At 50.3% G+C, this 24,470-nt stretch overlaps 2 protein-coding genes across 2 annotated transcripts in view; both read right to left on the bottom strand.

Moving 5' to 3' along the window:
- The window catches only part of LOC149343975 (uncharacterized), a 189,849-nt gene that overhangs the window by 27,119 nt on the left and 138,260 nt on the right, over positions 1-24,470 (bottom strand). The window lies entirely within an intron of this gene.
- Positions 715-24,470, bottom strand: part of LOC149343979 (phosphatidylcholine translocator ABCB4-like) — a 60,306-nt gene continuing 36,550 nt past the window's right edge. Inside the window, exons 16-22 of the mRNA XM_089542791.1 lie at positions 22,920-23,090; positions 22,323-22,487; positions 20,816-20,944; positions 17,350-17,574; positions 4,528-4,632; positions 3,481-3,558; positions 715-750 (exon numbers count right to left, since the gene is read on the bottom strand). Of these exons, the coding sequence (XP_089398917.1) occupies positions 715-750; positions 3,481-3,558; positions 4,528-4,632; positions 17,350-17,574; positions 20,816-20,944; positions 22,323-22,487; positions 22,920-23,090 (909 nt within the window). The remainder of the gene's footprint in view (positions 751-3,480; positions 3,559-4,527; positions 4,633-17,349; positions 17,575-20,815; positions 20,945-22,322; positions 22,488-22,919; positions 23,091-24,470) is intronic.

Below are 24,470 nucleotides of genomic sequence, written 5' to 3'. Positions count from 1 at the left end.
TTAGCGTTCCGTGATAGCAATTCATTTTTATTGATAACAAAACTCTTATATGAACCAGACACTAAATGAAAGCAAATAATATGGCACACAGCCACTCGCGGATTCTTACCATTCCGGCTGCGCGGTGTGCACTTTCCGTTCGGTCAAAATGCTGTTTCTCTTTCTATGGGTGACTAGTCACCGTCGAAATACGAGGAAGGCAGTGCGGCCAGAGCAGCCAAGAATGGGAAGCGTCCCAAAAACAGAACAGCGGCAAAAGGACCACGGAGAGAAAGACTAGATGAAAAAACAAGCGCTGAATCTTCCGCCTCGCATCGTGTGCGCTCAGGCTCCGTGCAGGCGTTGTACCAGCAAGTTCAAAACTGGAAGACCTCAACGGCATTTCCGCTCTGGTGTGGTGGCTATGCAGCCGATTAAGCGGTTTCCTTCTCACTAGAGCCGTCGAATCAGCTACTTTATGGAGGCTGAGGGCGTTCTGAATGGGGAAAGTGTCCGTTTCCTTTCTATTTTTTAGTATGCGATAATGCAGACACGCGCATGCATGCACATCGTTAACGTGTGAAGCTGAATGTGAGTGCTTGGTCTTTTATGTTTTCTGCGCAGTGGAAACGCGAATACGATGTGATATATCCTAAAAAATATCTGAAAAGTACCGCATGCAAGCAAAGGGACGCCTCAATTAGAAGATTGAAAAAAAAATTCTAGCAGGGGCCATCACGCATGCAGGAAGTAAGGCATCTTTTGATCGTTCTGAAAAGAAAATTAGGATGAGGTGAGAATCGGCCCTTGGATCGCGAATCAGACATGCTACCGCTAAGCCGTCGAAGCACCTTCGGTGGACTCTGTTAAAGGGAGCACTTGTGGGCCTTCTCCCACACTATCCGTGTCGGCGACGACAACACGCTAATGGGATTAAGTTTAGTCATCTTTGCCATCACCATCGTCGTCGTCGTCATGATCGTCATCAACCTAACTACGTCCATTCCTTGATGAGTCCTCTCCCCTACCTCTCCAATTAACCTTTTCCTGTGCCAGCTGCGGCCATCTTATCCCCGCAAAATTCTTTATCTCATCCGCCCGCCTAACTTTCTGCCACACTCTATGTTTCCCTTCTGTTGATTTCCATTCTGTAACCCTTAGATCATCCCTTATCTTGCCTTCGCATTACATGCCGCGGCAAAGCCCATTTCTTCTTGGTTTCCACTAGGATGCTGTAAACCCGCATTTCTTCTCTGACCGACACTGGCCTCTTCCTGTCCGTTAACGCACACAAATCATTTTCCTTCCCATAGCTAACTCTGTTTACCTCAATTTAAGTTCAACCTTTTTCGATAGCTTCAACATTCAGCTCCATAGGTGAATACCAGTGAGATAAAGCTGCTATATGCTTTTCTTTCGAGGAACATTGGTAGACTGCCATTCATGATCTGTGAGAGCCTGCCAAATGCGCTCTGCCCCTATCTTAATCTTCTAGTTACTGCCCTTTCATTATCCTGATCAGCAGTCAGTACCTGCCCTGAGTAGATATATTCCCTTATTAGTTCCTAGCCTCAATAGCAATTGTAAACTGCTGTTCCCTTATGAGACTGTCGAACATTAATTTTGTGCTTATTAATTTTTAGACCTCCGTTCTGCTCTGCCTCTTCAGTGATTTTACAAGCCAATGTAATCAGCAAATCCCAGATTATTAATTTTTCATTAACTCTTTTCGCCTTTGTTCCGAATCCAACCCTCTGGCTACCTCTTCGAAACGAGCGGTGAATAGCATTGGCAAGATCGCGCCTCCCTGCCTGACATGCTTCCTTATTGCAATTTTAATACCGACTTTATGGAGAACAATTGTACCTTGGCAGCCATTATAAATTTCGTCCAGTATTTTTTAAATAAGGCTCTTTTGTACCGTGATTCCGCAATGCCTGAATTACGGCCAACGTATCGACTGAGTCGAATGGTTTCTCTTAATCTAAGAAGGCTGTATGCAGGGAATGGTTATGTTCTGCGCATTTCTCGGTCACCAGGTCGATACTGTGAATATGGTCTGTGCCTTTGCGAAAGCCTGCCTGATCATTTGGTTGATAGATGTCTAAGGTTTCCGAGACTCTATTAGAGATTACCTTATTCAATACCTTATAGGCAACGGGCTGCAAGCTGATCGGTATGTAAATTTTAAAGTCCCTGACGTCGCCCTTGTTATGGATCACGATGACGTTAGAGTTCTTCCAATCTTCTGGTTCGCTCGAGTTTATAAGGCATTTCATATGCAGCGTAATTAGTTTCTCCAGCGCAATCTCCCCTCCGTCCTTCAACATAAGTGATGTTCCCTGATCCCCACCAGCTGTTTTCCCCCTTTGCATTGTTGCTAAGGCTGTCTTCCTCTTTCTTTACTGGCGCGAGGTCGCAACCCTGTAAGCTGCGGGAACTCCCATGAACCTCCTGATTCCGTTGGATACTGTATAGATTTGTGGATAATGCTTTGGCTACATTAAGTAACTTATCCATATTTCTAATGACACTGGCTTCTTTTTTTCTAAATGCATACATGTGATTTTTGTGTATGCCTAGCTTCCTCTTCACTCTGTTAGTCTGCCGTGTCCGCTACGTGATATAAAAAGAAAACCGATGGGCGCTGAAGGTACCCATTAATGTTATCTCGTCATCCCCTGCAGGCGAAGCTTATGTGTTCCCCGAATTTTCAGGTGCTGTTGCTCAGGTTGTTTAGGTGCGGCTCAAGAACACGACCTCTTTCTTAAATGCGACTTTCGTCCTCTGTGGAGCTTCAATCGGGTCACTAGTTGCTACTGGTTCGGTTTGGTTTATGGGTTTTAACGTCACAAAGCCACTCAGGCTATGAGGGAGCAGCGTAGTGAAGGGCTGTAGAAATTTCGATCACCTGGGGTTCTTTAACGAGCACTGACAGCGCACCGTACAGTGCACTTTGCGCCTGCCGCTCTGTGCTCTCCTGTGTACAGCACAATGAGGAGGCCCCTCACCCCACCATCCACATCTGTTCCACCGACTGTTGCGACTTGGAACGATCACACGTAAGCTTCGGCCGGACTTCGTAAGCAAGATGTTGAGGACTGGCTCGTTAATTACAGCAGAGTAAGTTCTTTCAGCCGTTGGGGTGTCAAACGGATGTCTACATTACTTGACCGACGATAATGATGACGTAATAAATGATTATTACGGTAAATACGGTAAAATTAATTAGTCACCTATCTTAGTAAGCACGCTGTAGACAGAGGCACACACGCAACATTACATACGAAATGGTTTTTCGGAGATGCTTTTAGCACGAACCAGTGTTCTGAAAACCTTAATTCAGGTATTGTACCTGACAGTAAGTATATCTATATAGTCCATGCTCTATCCAAGAAAAATACGCTGCAAACTAGGCCAGAAAAACCTTACCCATGGATATTAGTCAGGCTGAGAACGCTCTTCCGATAAATCAACTGCCGCTGTCGAGTATGGGCTCACCTGTCTCATCATTGCCGCGAATGTCATGGCGCGGAGCCTCCGGGTCAGGTTCTCACCCACCACAGAGAAGGTGAACGTCTGCGATGAGAGAGGGTGGACACATTGTCTGCTTGGGAGGCAGCTTATGCCACCAGAACCACTCAATAGGTAGCGCCGGGAGGCCATATGTACGGCCTCTGGCAACCATCGCAGTCAACATTATATAGGGCACTTAAGACTACTCACTTGGTTTGAGTGCGAAAGCATTGTTTATGTAATTTTAACATTTTCTCTTCCTTTTTCCTTTCGAACCAATTCATTACTATACAGGTTTAAGGCAACGCTTATACTTGGTTCACCTTTCTTCGCCATAAAGCAACGCGCATTTGTAGAGTGTGGGTTGTGTACTCACCTCGCAGTATGAAAGTCCTGGGATCAATTTCCCGCACCTTCAGAAGCGAAATTTTTTTCTTTGGTACCATGTTAACGTCGTCCGAGATATTTAGTACAGCTGCAGGTGGTTAAAGCCGACGCCGGGTTTCGCTACAGACGAGCCATATAATCCTTTCGCATTAATATGCCTCAATCAAATGTAGGCAGTAAGTGGCATTGACGAAGAGTAGCTCGTGGGGATTTTGTTTATTTTATATTTTAGGCGTCTTCAACGATGCACGGAGACGCTGCACATGGATACATAAAATGCTTCGCCGGCGATAATTCGTCTTGCGAGTGTTACATGTTAGCCGAACGCGACTAATCACCGCTATCAAGTCGCACACACTAGTGCCACTTGTTCCCTCAGTGGAGCTGTGCAACTAAGGATTTTATTTACTCATTCTTACCGAAAATCATAGAAGCGAAATAATACAAGACCTGTAGACAGAGCTGGAGCTGCTCTGGATGTATCCACTAGAAACTGCATTCACCATCCCTTGTGAGAGAATTCTGTGAGTTACAACGGGAAGGACAACTCGTGGGCAGCGCTACGTCCTGTGACTGTGGTTGCTATATCTACCGTGGACGGATAATATCCACCCGGAGAGCGCCGAGGGTTGCTGTGGTGGCTACCTGCACGAAGGCGCAAATTCCCGTGAAGACACCGACGAGGAGGAAGAGGAAGCAGTAGAACCGCGTGGTGGCCCTGACTGACGCTGCGTTGGCGGTGCTCAGCCCCTGCGGACAAGGGAACCGGGACCACGTCAGGACGGTCCACGCAGTGCGAGGGTCTCAAGCTTGCTTAGACGGGCGTTTATGCTCGTCATCACCATCAGCACCAGCCTGTCTAAACTACGCCCACTGCAGGACAAAGGCCTGTCCCATATCTCTCCAATTCAACTTGACCTGTGCCAGCTACGGCTATTCTACTCCGGCAAACTTAATCTCATCCGCCCACCTAACATTCTGCCGCCCCCTGCTATGCTTACCTACCGTTGGAAACCAGTCTGTTATCTTCATGGACCGTCAGTTATCTTACCTTCGCATTACATCCCTGCCCAAGCCCATTCCTTCTTCTTTATTTCGACTAGCATGTCATCATCCCGTGTTTGATCCCTGACCAATTCTGCCCGCTTCTTAGCTTTTTAAGTTATACCTATCAATTTTGCTGTCTATAAATCGCTGCGCTGTCCTTAAGCTGAACCCTAGTCGTTGGTCATTATGTCGTTAGCATGTCGTTGTCGTTAGCATCCGCGTTTCTACCCCCCAGGTAAGTTTCGGTGAGATGCAGCGGTTATACACTTTTCTCTTCAAGAATATCGGTAAACTTCCATTCATGCTTTGAGAAAACCTGAGAAATGCGCTCCACTCCCATTCTTTTATTTTTAGTTATTTGACACTCGGGATCCGGATCTGCGATCACCACCTGCCGTAAGTAGATGCATTCGCTTACCTACTTGCAACACCTCGCTACCAACTGTGGACTGCTGCTCCCGACAGTTGGGCATTACTTTGGTTTTCTGCATAATAATTTTCATACGCACCGTTGTGCTCTGCCTGTTTAAGTTATCTGCTCTGCCTGTTTAAGCTATACTTCAACACTTATCCACAACTGTTCCCAATCCAGGGCTCTGAATACACCTCTAAACAGGCGGTGAATACCATTGGCGAGATCGTGTCGCCCTGCCTCACACCCTCTATTATCGAAATATTAGCGCTGACTTCATGGGGGAAGTAAAGATCACAGGTTCTTTCACTCTCCTTGCACCAGGGGTGCACCGCCAGAGACGGTTTATCTAACTCGAAGACTGAAGCTCTTCGCACCAGCGGTGCCCCGTCAGAGACGGTCTCTCGATGATTCGAGACGCAGGGAGGAAGGGAAAACTTATGTACAGTTTATGTACAGCAATTTACAATAGATACAAGTTTAGGCACTGGAGAGACAAATTAACGGCACAAATATACAAAACAACAACAAAAAGGTGGATCTGGCTAATACTAGGGGAGGCCCCTACTCGGCGTTGCCGAAGATGCGTTGCATCTCACCTTAGCGCAGAACCCCGCGTCCAGCTCCGGGGCCCGGTTTTAAAGCCCTAAAGGCCCGGCCCACATTTCGTGGCTTCCAATCATGTTGTGCTGTTAACATCATTGGTTCTTCAAGGGCATGGCCAGCCCTCCGGCTTCAACAAGGTAAAGCACTCTCTCCACCACAAAATAAAAACAAACACAAATAGACATTCGTGCCAGCACGTGCGCGAATCGGTACCGCGGGGCGGGTGGACACCCGTACTTCCTGGCGCGTTCGCGAGCGGCCGCGTTCCGAGAAGGAGACGCTTCGCTTTGAGCACCCCCAGCCGCGTTCCGATGACCCCCGCGAACGCTACCGATACCTTACACGCCCTTCCCAAGATTCTACAAAGGGCTCAAATGCCACTTTTAGAATTACAAACAAAAGGGATCGGTGTCTGACACGAAACTACCCTTCGGGTGACATAACATAAACAAAACGTACACATTCAAATGCGCGTTTCACACCTGTAAAACCAGCGCATTCACCGAAGTCCAAGCTGTCGCGCTGAGACCAGTTGCACGAACAAAACCAAAAACAACAAAATGCACACGGGCACCAACACAACATCACGCAAAATGCACACTTAAATACACACAGTGGCGTGCCTGCCGTGCGCCGTAACACAGCGTCCAAGTTGGTGCGTTGCACCCAGTTCGCCCGCATGCACGCCGTCGTCCTGTTCGCGAATGAGCACACAGACACAGACACTCGCGACTGGAGCGTTCACAGCACTCGCCCAATGCCCACGTGAGCCTCCTTAGTCGCACCGAGCGTCCCTGTGTACATTCGAGCCACCACGTGTTGTCAGTAACACAATTAACGCCTAAACGGTAACTCACTCATTAGGCTGGCGCCACAACGGGGCGCGAACTGAAAAGACGGTGCCCTCCAGGATCAAAAACGTCCTGGTCATCGATAGGTGAAAATCTCTGACCATGCGACGCACTTGAGAGCACTCTCTCTCCGGTGCACCAGTACGACACGCGTGGTGCGTAAAGAGCATAGCCCCTGGCCCGTCCAAATATAGCAGTACAGTCAGTCTCGCTACACTTGATATGCCGCCCTCTACCACGGAACATACTGTTACTCGCGTCGACTTTCAGCGTGAAAGCCATGCACCTGCCTCCTGCCACTCCACCTCGCCCGGGGCCATCTGCACCTTTACTGCACGAGCAAACTTTGAAACCGCCACTCCGTGCCTGATCGGCGCTTGCCGGCTTCGTGGCATAGTCTGAGGCTGCATGAGCTCTCTCGCAGTCGCTTGATCCGAATATGTTTTTGTTGTGTCCCCTTATTGCTTTTGTGTGTGTGCGCCCCCTCCTAACGACCACTCGCATTCCCCTCCTAACGACAGTTCGCATCCTCCTCCTAACGACCACTCAATCCTCCTCCTAACGACCGCTTGCCCTTCGTCGCACGCTGTCACCAGATGCCCCCCCACGGTGCGCCCCCGCACCCTCCTCCTGTTCTGGGAAGCCACTCCCTCCCGTGGACGCTTCTCAGCTCCCTCCTTTCTTCGGGCGGCCAGTTCGGCTGCTGCCTCGGTCGACGCTGGTCGCACCCTCTTCAGCTTTAAATAAACGAAGTCTAAAAGTACCGTGTTCGTCTTTCGCTGCATTCAACACAGCGACCGGACACGACAGTGGCGACGAGAAAGTGGATTCGACCTGCGCTACGCAACGCTATTGACAAGCCATGGCTACGCGAGGGTTTCCCAATCAGATACCAGAATTCAACGGCTCATCGTGGTCATCGTGGGTTGGACGCCTTCAGTTCTACTTTGAAGCTAACAACATCACAGACCCAGCCTTGAAGAGGGCCAACCTGCTGACGCTGTGCGGGGAGCAGACCTACGATACTGTCTGCGCCCTTATTCAGCCAAGCACACCAGCGGCAGTGTCTTACGACGACATCGTAAAAGCGCTGCAAAAGCACTACGACCCAAGGCCATCCGAGGTCTACAGCCGGGCTCGCTTCCAACGACGAGATCAACTGGGAGGAGAAACTGTGAGCGCCTACGTAGCCGCGCTCAAGAAGCTCGCTGCCGACTGCAATTTTGGAACGCTGTCGACAACAGCTACCGGGCAGGAGGGAGACGCAGCTTCTTCTGCTAACACCACCATGCTTCCCGTGGACGTGATGTTACGCGACAGATTTGTGTGCGGACTGAGTGACGAGTCACTGCAGCAGCGCCTGTTCGCTGAGAAGGACCTCACATTCAGCAAAGCTTACGACATCGCCGTTCGAGCGGAGAGCGCCGGTCACCAGCAGAGAGGGATTCGCCGGAACACCGAGCCGGTACACCAGACAAGCAACCAGGTGCGCAAGCCTTCTGTTGTTGTAAAATCGGTCAAAAAGGCACAACGCTGCTGGCGGTGTGACGACCAACACAACCCCCAGGGATGTCGATTCCAGTCAGCCACGTGTAATTTTTGCCACAAGCGAGGGCATATCGAAAGAGCATGCATTACGAAACGGAGACTTGCCAAGCTAAAGTCACCTTCCCAGCCTAATCACAGCGTCAACGCCTCAGAGAATACGCCGCTATCTGATCTCCATGGAACAACATCAGCAACACCATCTGTGTTGTACGACCTGAACACCATGAATCTCGGCACGCGACCGAAGATTTTTACAGAAGTAAGCGTACATCACCAGCTGATTAAGTTCGAGGTGGACTCCGGCGCAGCCTGTACTCTGATCAGTGAGGACACGTTCCGAACTTCATGGCCATCTGACGCACCCGCCCTGCAACAAGACGACACGCACCTGCGAACGTGGTCAGGACAGAATCTGCCACTATTGGGCTCTGCCAACGTGCAGGTTAACTACAACGGCCAGACCCATACGCTACCTCTGCTTGTTGTGAAGGGCACAGGATCAAGCCTTCTAGGGAGAAACTGGTTTTCTCCACTAGGCGTGATGATATGCGGCATACACCAGACGCCGAGCCAGAACATGGTTGAGCAACTGCAAGAGAAATACGAAAGAGTATTCTCGGAAGAGATTCCAGGAAATGAAGGGCCCCCGGTCACACTGGAGTTGTTGGACAACGCGCAACCCAAATTTCTGAAGGCCAGGCCGGTGCCGTTTGCTCTCCGAGATTCAGTTGAAAAAGAGTTGGACAAACTGGAGCAGCAAGGTGTCATCGAGCCGACGCAGCATTCCATCAAACTCTCAGCGTACGACTACGCTCTGGTCTACCGCAATGGGAGTAAACATCAAAACGCCGATGCGCTAAGCCGTCTGCCACTAGACGCAACTGTTGACGAACCATTTCCACCAGGAGACGTTCTGATGTTCGAAGCACTGCCAGAACCTCCGCTTACAGCAGGCACAGTTGCAGCATCTACGCAGAAGTGCGCAGCTCTCCGGCTAGTGTACACAGCTGTTCAACAAGGCAACGTGCACAAACTCAAAGGGGACAACTTCGACGCTTACCGCAGGCGAGCTACAGAGTTGAGCACCCATCGCGGCTGCATCATATTTGGGTCCCGAGTTGTGATGCCGAGAGAACTACGCGCACAAGCTATGTCTCTCATCCACGCCGGACATCGGGGCATCGTTGCAATGAAAAAGTGTGCCAGAAGCTACATGTGGTGGCCTGGCATTGACAACGACATCGAAACAGTGGTGCGAGAATGCAAGCCTTGCCAGAGCAGCCGGAGCGCCCCGCCGAAAGTTCCTGTCCCAGAATGGGAAAAGCCAGACACACCATGGCACACACTGCACATTGATTTTGCAGGACCAATTGAGGGCTGCACTTTCCTTGTGGTCGTAGATGCCTACACAAAGTGGCTTGAGATAAGGCAAATGGGACAGACGACTTCGGCAGCAGTCATTGACAACCTCCGATCACTATTTGCAACGTTCGGCCTGCCGCGCAAGGTAGTGTCGGACAACGGAACACCGTTTGTGTCTGCGGAGATCCTCAAGTTTTATCGCGACAACGGGATCTCATCAGTTACATCGGCCCCCTACCACCCAGCGACAAACGGACAAGCCGAGCGCTACGTAGCCGAGCTAAAACGCGCCCTTGAAAGAGATCAGACAGGCTCGCTGCAGCGCCGCCTTGCGCGCTTTCTCTTCAAGCAGCACACGACGGTTCAGAGCACAACAGGCGAGACCCCCTCGAAAATGATGTTCGAGCGTGAAATGCGAACCCAGCTCACAGCCATCCTCCCCGAGCCAAAGGCAGAGACGTTCCGGGAAGAAAAAGCAATTCCGCGCTGCGGCACGCTTAATGAGGGGCAGCGCGTCCTCGCCCGACAGTTTCTGAAAAAGCCACGCTGGGAGGAAGCTACAATTGTCAGACGCATAGGCCTGCGCTCTTGGCTCGTCAACATACATGGCACAGTAGCACGCCGACATCTCAACCAGCTGCGTAGATTTACGACGCCGTCTGAGAGCTGTCCGCCAGCGGAGAGAACACGTGCACGATCTTCCCACATAGCCTGGCACCTCTTCCCGGAAGAAGAGACTTCGCCCAGGACAGACCTAGGAGACACAGCGAACAACAGCCAGCCTACAAGTGTTTCTCCCCCGAGCGCACAAAGCCAGCGCGCCTCCACGCGTGAGCGCCGACCCCCTGCACGATACCAGGCAACTTTCTAAGGGGGAAGGAAGTGTTGTGTCCCCTTATTGCTTTTGTGTGTGTGCGCCCCCTCCTAACGACCACTCGCATTCCCCTCCTAACGACAGTTCGCATCCTCCTCCTAACGACCACTCAATCCTCCTCCTAACGACCGCTTGCCCTTCGTCGCACGCTGTCACCAGATGCCCCCCCACGGTGCGCCCCCGCACCCTCCTCCTGTTCTGGGAAGCCACTCCCTCCCGTGGACGCTTCTCAGCTCCCTCCTTTCTTCGGGCGGCCAGTTCGGCTGCTGCCTCGGTCGACGCTGGTCGCACCCTCTTCAGCTTTAAATAAACGAAGTCTAAAAGTACCGTGTTCGTCTTTCGCTGCATTCAACACAGCGACCGGACACGACAGTTTTGTGGCAACTCGCCACGCATCTCCTTGTCCTCCAAGGACCTGGTGGGACACACGTCGAGTGCGTTCAACAAATGCGTGGCGCTCGGTCCCGTCGGCCCATCAGGCCAACCTTCGTTCTTTGCCTCGGATGGAACGCTACTGCCACTATCAACGCTATGGGGCACTTCATACCCTATGCCCGACACAGTGTGCGGTTGCGGCGACGCCAGACTTCCTCCTTTCACTCGCTCGCCGATCTGACGTCTGTCCTCGCCGACCGTTTCCTGCTGCACGAAATGCTCTTTTTCACAGCTTGCTTGGGACTGCGTTTTCGGAATTGTCAGAGTGACTTCCAACAATCCTGAACTCGCGTCCGCGTCCCTGGTCTCATTAGGGGTTGAGCTAACTTGTGCAGCTGGATCGTCGGAGTGCGCGTTCACCGCCTCGAATACCGCGACGCTGCGTTCCGTCACGATACTTTCTTCACGAGAGATTACAGTTTCGTGGAAAGCTGGCTCCCTCTTTTCTTCTGCCTGGCTGTTTTCTTGACCTGTGCTTGACAGGTATATTCCTTTGTCTTCCAGCACAGGCGGCCTCGCCTCTCGGGACTCAGAGCAGTTCTCCCTGGCTAGTTCACTAGCTTTCCTAGCCTCCTTGAGCTCAGCGAGCTCCAGCGCTAGCTGCTGGCGCTTTGCTTCTAATTCCTCCAAGACGCACTTAACATCCTGAGGTTTCTCCTCGCACAGCGGCGCCTTTCCTCCATTCACTTTCGCAAGTTCAGCCTGAAAGTACGCTAACCGCGCCTTCGCTAATTGCACTTGGTACCTCACATCGAGTGAGGGCCGGCATGGATAGCCCTCCATACCGCCGTCTGTACTCCTCAACTGTCCTACCGGCTCGAACACATGCACAGGGACGCTAACAATGCGACGAAGGAAACTCACAGTTTCGATGCGTCGATCCGCATTGCCAGCTCCTTGGCGTCGGAGTCCACCGCCACTTTCCCCGGACGCTGCGATGAGCTGTCGCACGCCGCTGGTTCGCCGCCGGTGACCGTGAAGTTATCGACGCGCTGCTTTTCTGGACCGTATGCAGTCCCGCGTCGCTGGACTACTGTCGTGGTCCTTGCATCTTTGCCGCCGTCTCTCCACAGGTCCTGTCTCGAACGCTGACCTGTTGCCTTGTCGTCGCCTTTCTCCCTGCCGTCAGCCTTCTTCCTGCGCCATTTTCCGATGGCCGCAGGATCCTGTCGACTGCGCCAGTAAAGATCACAGGTTCTTTCACTCTCCTTGCACCAGGGGTGCACCGCCAGAGACGGTTTATCTAACTCGAAGACTGAAGCTCTTCGCACCAGCGGTGCCCCGTCAGAGACGGTCTCTCGATGATTCGAAACGCAGGGAGGAAGGGAAAACTTATGTACAGTTTATGTACAGCAATTTACAATAGATACAAGTTTAGGCACTGGAGAGACAAATTAACGGCACAAATATACAAAACAACAACAAAAAGGTGGATCTGGCTAATACTAGGGGAGGCCCCTACTCGGCGTTGCCGAAGATGCGTTGCATCTCACCTTAGCGCAGAACCCCGCGTCCAGCTCCGGGGCCCGGTTTTAAAGCCCTAAAGGCCCGGCCCACATTTCGTGGCTTCCAATCATGTTGTGCTGTTAACATCATTGGTTCTTCAAGGGCATGGCCAGCCCTCCGGCTTCAACAAGGTAAAGCACTCTCTCCACCACAAAATAAAAACAAACACAAATAGACATTCGTGCCAGCACGTGCGCGAATCGGTACCGCGGGGCGGGTGGACACCCGTACTTCCTGGCGCGTTCGCGAGCGGCCGCGTTCCGAGAAGGAGACGCTTCGCTTTGAGCACCCCCAGCCGCGTTCCGATGACCCCCGCGAACGCTACCGATACCTTACAGGGGACTATAATGCCGACGGCAGACTAGAAAACTCCTTCTTGAGGAGACTTGGTGCGCAGGTGAGAAAACAGTGACGGCGGCTTTGAAGTGGTAGGAATGAGGCTGGGGAGGCGGCGAAATAGGGGCCCCCACTGTCCGCACTCGAGTATGTAATAGATGTATGAAAACAGAGAGGAAAGGGAAGGTAGGAGGGAAAATGCCTCTCTTTTAGGGGAGCGTCTAGCACGGGGAGAGGAGGCAGGGGGCTTTGAAAGGGCGAAAATGAGGTTGTAGCGGGATCAGCTTTCTGATATTCTTGTTCGCAGCGGGCAGACACACTTCATAACTCTATTTCGCTGTTCAAAGAAGTGCACTTTGGTGTCCTCTTTTTGCAAGTACGCCCCCGGCCAATACTCCTCATGGCAATGGGTTTGCTTTCAGCCCTGGAGTTGAAAATTTAAGGCACCCATCAAGCTTGAAACTTTACATGCAAAAAAATTACCGACGATTACGTTACTTCCTAATGCGAAATTTGAGCGCAGCAAATAAGCTGTTTCACCTTTTCGATAGATTGAGGCAAAGAAATCGAGCAACACATGTATGCGCTATCACATAATTTTTTTTTATTTTTCACACGTATTCCTTTAGCAAAGACTCCACTAACAGTTCTTGACAGTCATGAAGGAAGCTTTGTGGTCGGAGAAATAGACTGATATATGTTCGACTTGGTACACCAATGCTTGATTCTCAAAGACGAGATCTATACAAGTGCCTCGCGAGGTTGTCACAGCCGTGGGACGCGTTACGAGCGAGAGGAACGGGATGTTCTCCTGCATAAGTGTTAGGAAATTGCTGTTTGTCTTTATGTCAACATTAAAGTCCCCCACTACTAACATCGGTGTGGATCGATGGACGGTTAATGCGAGTTGCAGGAAGTGCACGACGTCTTTCGTGAGTGCGGTAGGGGCGAAGTAGGCAGCTACTACCAGCAAGCCGTTGGGCAACTTTGCGGCGCACAGTTCGCCAACTTCATGTGACGTGCCAAACATTTCGACTGGTATTGCAGAGAGACCTGTGCGCAAGTAGATAGCGACTCCCGCCGCTCTGTTGTGGTCTCTGCGAGCACCACAGCAGTATAGGAAATGTATGATTTCGAGAGGCTGTTCGGGATCCATCCAGGTTTCAGCAAAGCAAAGTACAGAGGAATGGCGCAGAATGTGATCGTGGTGTACGTCCTTGGCATGTGCGGCAAGGGAGCGTACGTTAAGAATGTGGTTGTGAATGATGAATCAAGTGCTGCCAGCGAATGACGCGTCCATTGGCTGTCTGCGTGTGTTACTGATGTGTGGTTAACATGTTAAGCTTCGCCTGTAAGAGTGGAACGCGACAGCGTCTTGCAACGCTGCCAGGGAGTCCACAGAACGCCATCGCCAATTCGGCTGTACGCCTTGCTGGACGGTAAATTTATTTTTTGAGGAAAGGAAATGTATCTCTCTCTCTCGCATATCTGGGTGGACACCTGCACCTCGCCGTAAGGGAAAGGGGGAAGATGGGAGTGAACGAAGACGCCGTATTAGGTAGACGCGCCTTTGTTCATTCCAAACCATTCAGCTGGCATTACGGAGTGGCTAGCGTGCTCGTATCGCACTACGGAGACCCTGATTCGATTCCCCAACTCGACCAATTTTGTTCTCGGTTTTATTGATTTATGCGGTCTAACTAGAAAGGTTAATTAGGCTATTTCATATTTATATTATTGTATTTCTATCCATCGTGTTCTGTCATTAACCTGTCAATTGTTGGAACTGTCTAGGATGTTCGACACAACGTATATGAAACGAGCAACGTCTTACTGAGTGGGGAAGTGCGTGGTGGTGGAGGGAACGCGGCTTCGTACTTATCTGTTTTTTTCAGCTGCGTCTCCTTCCGCGGACGCTGTTGTCGCTGCGGCGCGCGTCTTTCTTTTCTTTTCTTGTGACCTCTTCATTCTCCTCTATATTAATTAGGATAATTGATTAATTAAGCAATTAACTAAACTCAGTCCAACTTAGTTGCAGCATCACTATACGATCCCTTTGATTGGTTGCATGGTTACTAGCCAAAGTACAATTGGCCCCATTTGAAATTCGCGCACTGTGACGTCACGAGCATTTCGACCAATTGAAAAGCGTGACATTGGGGGCGGAGCTGGTTACGAGGCCGACGCCGACGCCGACGACGACGCGAAACCCAGGAACGGACGCCAAAGAGCTGCGCTCTAAAAAATTTTGACGTAGCCTTTCAAGGCTTTTTCTTCAGTAAGGGTGGCCTAAGTGCTTCACTACGCACTTCAAAAGCAGATAATATGACTGAAAGCGTCTTGAGTATGTAGGCATGGTCTCAGATCACCATGAGCACATTTAAATCCAAAGCCTACCCTTTTTCCAGCTAAAAAACACCGAATAGTGACTTATGAAACTTCTGACAGATCTCAGGGAATATTAACGTCTGCTTACGATCTGACGCTGCGAATTTTACACAGATCGGCTTTTACTTCTTTCTCTCAAGAAAACACCTTGAAGATAGCAGGGCGGCATAGACGGGACATTGACCAGAAAGTTTTTCTTTTTCCACCACCAGCAGGGGCTCACAGTTCGAATGTAAACCATTCAACAATTCAACCCTACCTGTACGGCTGCTATTTGTTTGTTGGTCTTCAAGAGTTTAACGTCCCGAAGCGAGTGAGGTTATGAGGGGCGCGCCGTGGAATGCTCCCATAATTCTTACCACCTAGGCTTCTTTAACATCCACTAACATCTCACAGTATACGCGCCTCCAGCATTCCGCCTCCATCAAAATGCGAGCGCCCCAGCTGGATCGAACTCGCGTCTTTCGGGTCAGCAGCAGCCACTGAGCCACCGGGGCGGACTCGAGCTTTTGCTGTTCCCACTTTTCTTTTAACATGTGCCTACAAAATGGACGCCGCTGTACAACCGCATTGTCTAGTCGCCATTACACACACTGTTGTCATCTTTGCTTCTGTACTGGCGGCGGCAGCAGTGAGGAGAAGCACAAGAAATTGGGAAACTAACTAAATGTTTTATCTTGTCAAAGTCTCACTAAGAGCCACAGAGGTATTCCTTATAATCCAGTGATCGCGGATCAGTTCCGATACCCCGGGTTTCTTCCGTGCAAATCGAAATTTAGTTTAGTTTAGTTTATGGGGTTTAACGTCCCAAAGCGACTAAGGCTATGAGAGACGCCGTAGTGGAGGGCTCTGGAAATTTCGACCACCTGGGGTTCTTTCACGTGCACTGACATCGCACAGTACACGGTCCTCTAGAATTTCTCCTCCAAAGAAATTCTAGCCGCCGCGGCCGGGATCGAACCCGCGTCTTTTGGGTCAGCAGCCGAGCACCATACCCGCTGAGCCACCGCGGCGGCAAATCGAAATTTGAGTGCATGGATGTTTATTCACAGTAGAGAGTCATGCTCTTCACCGCCTCGAATCTCGTGGAGCAGCTGAAATATAAACCACAGTTGCGGCGGCGAGACGACAGAGGCTTTCAAATATGACTACGAGAGTTGCAAGGCGAGGATTTCCTTTCCAGCGCCAACGCAGTCCACCCTGTAGAAGATGCAGAGTTAGCACCGAAACGTTGGTTCTTCCGTTAGACTTTGGTCGGAGTATCAGTTGTTTTCTCTCTAATCCACGTGTCGACCGGGAAGATATCTGCCGATATGCTCACCCTACAAACCATAGTGAAGTGCGGTGTCGCCTTTCCGCTATTTTGTACACGGCGCACGAAGTTTAACAAAAAAAAACACCGGTAATTTATGCAAAAAGACCGACGCGTCGTATCAAATGCATATCACTCAGAAGATTGTCAGCAGAAGACGCGAGACGACAGCTAAAACGCGTTCGTTGGCGACTGTGCGCTCAAGAGTTCACCTTTGGTCCGCGTGACACGTATGCAGAATTTATCTACGAGAATGCGTTTAGAAAGTGGGAGAAAGCATTTTTACTGACGCAATGTTATGTGACCGAACCACCTATTCCTTCAGTCCGTTGACCCTGATGCTGCTCGGGAGCTCGCGCCACCAACTCCTGCTGCTGCCGCACGTCAGAGCCGGATTACGAATCCAGCCCTGGCTCAACTGTCGGGTTCTGTATTCTTGGTATTCAGGGTTTCTTGGTCGTCCCATATCATGTGGTACAGTTCTTTGTTCTCTGATGTGTATAATTCCGAATACATCCTGCTGGGCATCTTTGGCATGTATATTGAATATTCGTCTGTAAGTGTCCGAGTGTAAGGTCATCTCTACTTAGCTTCCTGTTTGGAGCTGCATGGCATGGGAGTTTCAGTTAGTAGATGGTTTGTGCGGCTGTGGCCAACCACGTGTTAGTAGAGTGCGCGGAAAGAAGTAAGCGTATGGCACTGCTTTCTGGCCAACCTTGGCGGCATAGGTCGTTCGAGTTCAAGGTGTGGGTGGCAAGAAGGACGCTACCCTTAAGCGCGGCGTCCATACCTGGAACATGTCCCCGAGGAAGATGGCGTACACGGGCACGCAGAAGCCCATGAGGAAGGAGCAGACGCATCCGGCGGCCATGTAGCGGCGCTCGGGCTCCGTTAGGCGCTTCAGCTTGGCCGTCAGCGACTCGGCCGCCGACGGCCGCTCTTCGCTCGGGGATGCGACTGGCACCGGCTTGCCGTCCACCACGTGCACCAGGGGAGGGCTGGTCGGCCGAGGTTGCTGCGCGCGTACGTCCGCCTTGGCGTTACTTTTTTCGCAGCAGCAACGAAAAAGGCTCAGTGGAAGCCGTGCTCAGAAAAATGCACAAATGCGCTTTTATTTTGCGCGGTTACCACCACGCGCCGCATGGCGCTGAACATTAAAAGGACAATTACTACGACTCCATAAAGCTTTAGTGATGAGTAAAAACTGATGCTTTGCTTCTTTTGGACAGCAGAACAGGCATTTATTGCCGCTAGAGCTGGATTTAAAAATTATCCCGCCAGTGCACTCAACTCGTGACGTCCTTGCCGAAAAGGGCGGGTTGCCACCGCTCTGAATCGCTAATCGCTATCAGCGATTACTTTGACAGCAAGCTGGCTGGAATATAAGTTTTCAACGCTTTGATGTCACCTTTAGATTATGATAGTTTTAGAGTCCTTCCAAGATTTTGGTACGCTCGAGATCGTGACTCATATTGCGTATAGAGGGGGCTGTTTTTGCCCACATTGTCTCCACCATTCTTCAATAATTCTGCAGTTAGCTGATCCTTACCTCCCCTTTCCCCCTGTGCACTGCTTGCGAAGCTTCCTTTACTTCTCCTTTTCTTACCTGTGGTGTATGTGCAGTTTGTCCTCACCACTGGCTTTCTAATTACCGTCTTGATTCTATCGGCTGCTATATAGACCTGTGTAGGACTATTGGCTAGTTTAACTGTCTTCTCCATATTGGTAATGTTATATGTTATTTTCCTCCTTATCGTTTAGCGCATACATCTGATTTCTGAGTATGCTTAGTATCCTCTTGATCGCTCTCACGCTATCTCCGTCCTTGCGAGCATGCTGTATTCCTAGCCTATTATACTTCCCTTGACAGCTCCGCTAGTCATGTTCTAACCGCCTACCTGTCTGCCTACCCGCCTACCTGGCCGAAGGGTGAAGCTATTTTTTTTCCAGCTAGGCAGCATCCATCGTATTTACCGGTTAAAGCCATGCGTGGCTACTGGACACGTCCCAGGGGAGTTCATAAAGTGACGAAGGTCTCGAACCGACACGTGTCCGGGAATGAACTCGTTATGTTCCTCGGTATCGGAAGCAAACCGAACCCGTATTTCTTCGGTCTTTTCGCACTGAACATGAACTGGAACAATTCAGGGGAACCATTCGAACCAGTTCCGGACACGGCTGAGTCCCACTTCTCGTGCAGCACGACATACCTTTTTCACACTCACTGACAGGTCTAATCCTGCAGATTTTACCGAAGGCGGCGCTAGGCAATGCAAAGGTGGCACCTGATCCACGAGGTAAAAAATTGATTGATGTCTGGTGTTTAGGAAAGAAGCTTGGCGCTGCCATATTGTTCCATTGGTCAATCTTAAAACTTCTGATACCAGACTGATCGAAAACCTTGAGACATTTAGAATATATTCCTTTCACATATTACAACAAAACCAGCCTGAAAATAGCTTTACTTCTTTTCTGTTACGTAAAGAAGGCCTAACACTTGTCTGTACAGCACGCCAGCTCCGTGCTCCGGTCTTCAAGAGCGGGTGTCAAAGCCGCAGCGAGCAGCAGGGAAAAAGATGACGGTGCAATATCGTGAGTGCAGCAGCGTGTGTTCACACCCAGCCCGTTTCGAACCAGGTGTTATCACTAGATGTCGGGCGTGCAGTCCTAAACAAGTCTAACACAGGCAGCGCAGGTGTTCCTGGCAAATGTTTTGCCCTCTTTACAGCCCATCTGTGAAACAGGTGCAACCAGAGCTCATTGCATTTACTGAGCACCCCACCCCCCTTTAAACACTTGGGGGCCTCTGGCCCGCCCAGCCTCTCCTCTTCCCTCTCCTGGGTTCCAGCGTCCCTGCTAGCAGTCGCACACCGAGCACAGCCTTTCATCGGTGCGTCATCGAGAACCAATAAAACCAATCAAAGAGGTAACGCTTACAACAGCTCAGAAACTAACAACAGATGACTGCGTATATCTGTACAATGCCGCGCTAAAGAAAATTCGTTTGAACAGTGGACGGCGCAGCTGTGTGTCTGGCTCTGTTTTATGCGAAGCGTCCGGCACGGATGATGACTTTGCGGTCGACGCAGCAGGCCATCAAAAACTGCACGGCGACGATCAGTAAAGTGCACTCTTCCCGAGCCGGGTAACGCACATGCAGAAATTCTGGAGAAGCGGGTTTTCCATCGACAAATTGTTTATGAACGCAACTGCCATATATCATAAGATTCGTCTATAACAATCACAACATCCGCAGATCTCCATTGGGCACGCTCGCAATTTTTTTGCTATTAACGTATCTGCTCTGGTCAAAAATCGTTCATATTAGTATTCAATGGCAGTCGCAACTACTCGATGCGAGCGATCGACCAACTTTAAAAGAAGGGTATTGCTATGCATCGGAAGAATGCACCATTACCTTCAATATTTCTAGAACAGCATTTTACATATTTCACTTGTAGTTGCCTCAATTAAAACGGATGTCCAAAAAGCCTCGGCTTGGCTGAGTCCGCATCCTACTGCCCACTCAGCTGCGGGTGTGTGTTCAAGAGTTCCCTTGAAGCTTATAAGCGCCATCTTGTAGTTCAGAGGAATTTTCTTCGCAGCAGATCGTATTTTCTACTGCCTTACTCAAGAATGTAGGTAGATCCTTTGTAAAAAAATTCAGATTTCAAGGATACAGCTTGCGAGCCACACCATGTGGGTCGTAATGCATCCCCAGCATTCCGAATTAAGATTTTTGTTCCTGCCTTTTCCACGAATGTTAGACACCCAACTACTTGGCTTAGAAGCAAACGCCCTGGGCTCGTAAACTTTTCACAAAGGCTGAACATGGAGTATTGAGCCTTTAACCCCCTGCAGTTTATATTTCGGATCTCACGGCAATAAATGCCTGTAAATGTTTGCTCATAAGAAGGTTTGTTTATAGAAGGATTGTTCATAGGCTTGACGCCAGAAGCGTCGAGCCGAAGAAGTTTGTATCTCAACCTTGCAATGTGGCTCATTAGGCATACACATCGCCAGTGCGCGTTGAAAGAGCGAGGAACTTTCGTTAGGGCTGCATTGGAGCCACAAGAGCCTCAGTGCTGAACTATAGAAGCAAGTAAGCTAGGTTCTTTACTTTTGACAAAGCCTGTACTTGTTGCCAAAGCCTAGCTTGCCAAAGCCTAGCTCATCTCACAGTACGTCCATGAACGCCTTCAGGGCGAAGTAATAGATAGGGTGTGAGTGGGGCGTCGACTACGCCGCATACGTACGTCGCCCTGCTGGAAGCTCCTAGGCAGCGCCATCTGCCTGGGCGGCGTCATTGGAAGTGCGTTTGTCCGGCGCATTAAGAGCCGGTGACGCGGGGGCGTCATGGTGGCGTCCTCCTTCTGCGGGCTCATCTGCGGAAAAGTAGGCACAGCGCAAGGGCAGCAGCATATGAGCCCCGTAGGCTAGCATTACGACAGAGGTTACTTCTCTAGGAGCGGGGACGGCTTCTGAGCAGAGCTTAGCTGTTACTCTCATTTATTGCCAAGTAGGGCGCGATTAGCTTCGTGGACTTAGCAGCTCCGAAACACTCGCCAGACGCAACCAGGTTCATACGTCCTGTCACTGTGTGATGCGCCCCTATGTTCAAAGAAAGACCAATGCCAGGGCACGGACAGTCACTGCCAGATACTGAGGCCATCTACCATGCTCCATCATACAAAGAAAAGAATTGGTGTTCATGACGTGCTTATCTGTGTTTTCTGCGTCACAGGGTGACTGAGGCGGGTATTGATAGGGTTCCTCTTTCTAATCGCACGGAGACAACCCTCACCAAAAGCAGAGCATTTATAAGCTAGAAAATAACAAAACCGAAATACAGGTGCCGCCACCATTGGCCATCTCCGAAAGCGAAGTGCGGTGACCACCTGCACGTTTGTGCGCGTGGATCCCGGAGGCCAGACTACGCTGACGTCCACACCTCAGCGGCAATCACGCTGTTCATTTCGGTGTTGACGTCACGGGTTGGAATTGAGTGGCGAGAAATCATACAAACAACTCAGCAATAAGAAAATTATCAAGCATTCAGCAATAAATGGACCGTTTCCTGCCGGAAAAAAATACCGTCACAGCCAGATAGAGGCATAGAGATGATTTTCCTAACAACTGGATGGGGTTTTAGTCATGGTCCCTTTCATGTGGCCTGGCCGGCTAAACAGGCATACGATACGCTGGGGACTGCAATAGCTGTGCTCACCATTTAAAAGCTCGCTAGAAATTGGGCGTAGCAACGCGAAAGTTTTTATTGATCAAGCGTAAGCCTTCGTTTTGTCCAACACGTTCTTAAGAGTAATTTTATGCTCTTAAGGAACTGGAAGTGATAAAATCAGTCCCAAACCGAGCAGCACAGACTGCTGCTTTGAGAGAGGGCTACTTTCAGGAGCTCACCTAACGCCAGTACTACCAGTACTGATTCATTGAACTGGCGATAAATTCAAACCGGTTCACCCACATGTGTCTCTTCGAGGACATGCAGCAGAATAAATTTATACGCACTACGTTTGCTGGCCATAATGACCAATGAGTTCATGTGACTAGTCCCAGACTCGTTGCAATTTTCGAGCGAGTCTCTTTTTGGTGTTCACCATCACGTTTCAAAGAGAGGTTAGTGAACTGCTGCGAAGCATTTTGTCGGATTTGGGTGCCGCATTTCGAACTCCACACGAACCGTTTCGCGAGGGGTTCACCCGTGCCCACCGAACGAGAGCAGGGCAGTGCAGCCACAAACGCTACCTGCGTGGTGATGAGGTCGAGGTACGGCGCGGAGCCCTTCTTGATGAGCTCGTTGTGGCTGCCCATGTCCACCACGCGGCCGGCACGCATGACCACCACGCGGTCGGCGCAGCGGATCGTCGACAGGCGCTGGGCCACGATCAGCGCCGTGCGCCCCTCGCGGGCCTGGCCGAGAATTAAAAGTATTAAGAGTGGGAATTTTATAGTTGGAGAGCGTTGTCTTTTCTGAGGATGTACCTTTGCATATACCAAGATTTAAGGAGGGTGTTTAGCATGCTTTGCATTTTTGATGTAACGTTTTCTGCGCTAATCTGACAGTTTTCGTCCCTCCACAAACTTTTCGTAGCGAAAATTCTCCATGGCGGCAGTGCTGTTTGACGTATCTGGTGCGGAGCTCTGAAACGCCCTTTGTCTAATATTCAGTCTCAGGACCGCTGAATACGTGTCCTCGGGACTAAAAATCGGGCATATCAGGACTAAAAACAGCCTCTGGAAAGTCATCACGCTGCCCCTAAATACGGGATTTACTGGCAACAATAATCGGGCGTAGTCAACAGAGACCAAACAGCGCAGCTCGGCATAATGCATCGGCCGCACCTTGTCGAGTGCGGCCTGCAGCGACAGGTCGGTCTCTGCGCCGGGCGTGGCCGGTTGGTCATCGAGCAGGAAGATGCGCGGGTTGCGCACCAGCGCACGGGCAATGGCCAGCCGCTGCGTCTCGCTCGGGCTCAGCGGGTGGCCGTGCGGGCCGACCACCGTGTCGTACTTCTGCAAACAGGCAAACTGTCTCCACTTGTCTCCGTTGTGCCGCATCTGCGAAACTCATATGGCGTATTACAATCGCCAGAGCCCCGACTCTTCGAAGGAACACAAAATCTGACTCGGCCAATAAGAACTCAAGATTTGAATCCGTATCACCCACTGAAGCACGTTTTCCGGTTACTGTAGCAAGACAACGTGCTGGGGGCCACCGATTGGAATGCGTCGTCAGTATACTTGTCGAAGAAGAATGTCGTTACTTTTGCCAACAATTGCTACCTGCCGCGCCTTGGTAGCCCCAGTGAACTATCTAAAGATGAGTGTCGCAAGCAGCAGGTAGCGAACCTCATCACGAAATCATGTGCACTCTGGATCATATTTTTGTCGTGTTTGTGTAACGTCAAACAGTGTTTTTTTTTCTGTTCAATAATGCTAATGTTTTCAACAACAAAAGCTATCGAGCGAAGCTCGCGCATGCCCAGAATGGCTGCCTCTGGCCATATGTGTGCAGTAGAGGTTTAATGAGAGCACTTTTCTTCACAACTCTCTAGTTGTGGATTTCGCGACGTCCTTTTTTTGCCAATTTACTCAAAATAACGATGAGCGTAACTAGCACTCGTACACCAAAGTAAATGTGGGTTGTATAAGAAACCGCAAACTAACTGCGTTTGAGGAAATGGCTCAATAACTAGTACTGCAAACCACGCAGAGGATGGCGCATGGCAGGATGGCGCAGGAACTCCTGCGAGCAAGTGGCCATCTGTTTTCTGATAATCTATATGTTACAAGAAAACCATCAGAGAAGAAATGTGTGAGTGACCTACAGCCGCGGCCACCCTAAACCGCAGATAGCTCGAAAACCATGAAAAACTAACAAGGCTAAAATAAAGCACGATGACTTAGATAAGGAACGGGCGTGGCAGATCGAAGAGACTGTGGGTAAATTGTAATACTTAAAATTTAATTCATCACCAAGCTAGCTTTCTAGTTTTCGTGGATGCTTCAGTGCGTACTCTATGCCTGCGTACTTACTGATCTGGCGTATGGAGAACAGCCATAGTTCTCTGCAACGGCTTCACACTGAGGGCGAACACTTTCAGCTGCGCCTGGCTAATGCTTGATTAGTTTCGCACGTATGCGACACTCAGCTTTACCTTTTTTCTCGCATTCCCGCGGATACTGTTTTCTCAGATTGGGCTTCGCTCAGATTTGCACCATATCCTGTAACAAGAGCCATCCCTTGTAACCTACCATCGTCACTGAACACTCTTTTCTATTCAGTGCTCATGGTTCCACTGATTCTGTCGACGCCACGGGTTAGTCCCATCGAGAAATGAGACTTTGCAATTATATTACAGCTAACAGGAGAACGAGTAAACAAGGTTAACG

Source organism: Amblyomma mixtum, chromosome 5, assembly GCF_055824585.1.
Source record: "Amblyomma mixtum isolate Tamu chromosome 5, ASM5582458v1, whole genome shotgun sequence".
NCBI lineage: Eukaryota > Metazoa > Arthropoda > Arachnida > Ixodida > Ixodidae > Amblyomma > Amblyomma mixtum.
Note: the sequence above shows the minus strand (reverse complement) of the source record. Positions and strands in the feature narration are given on the sequence as shown.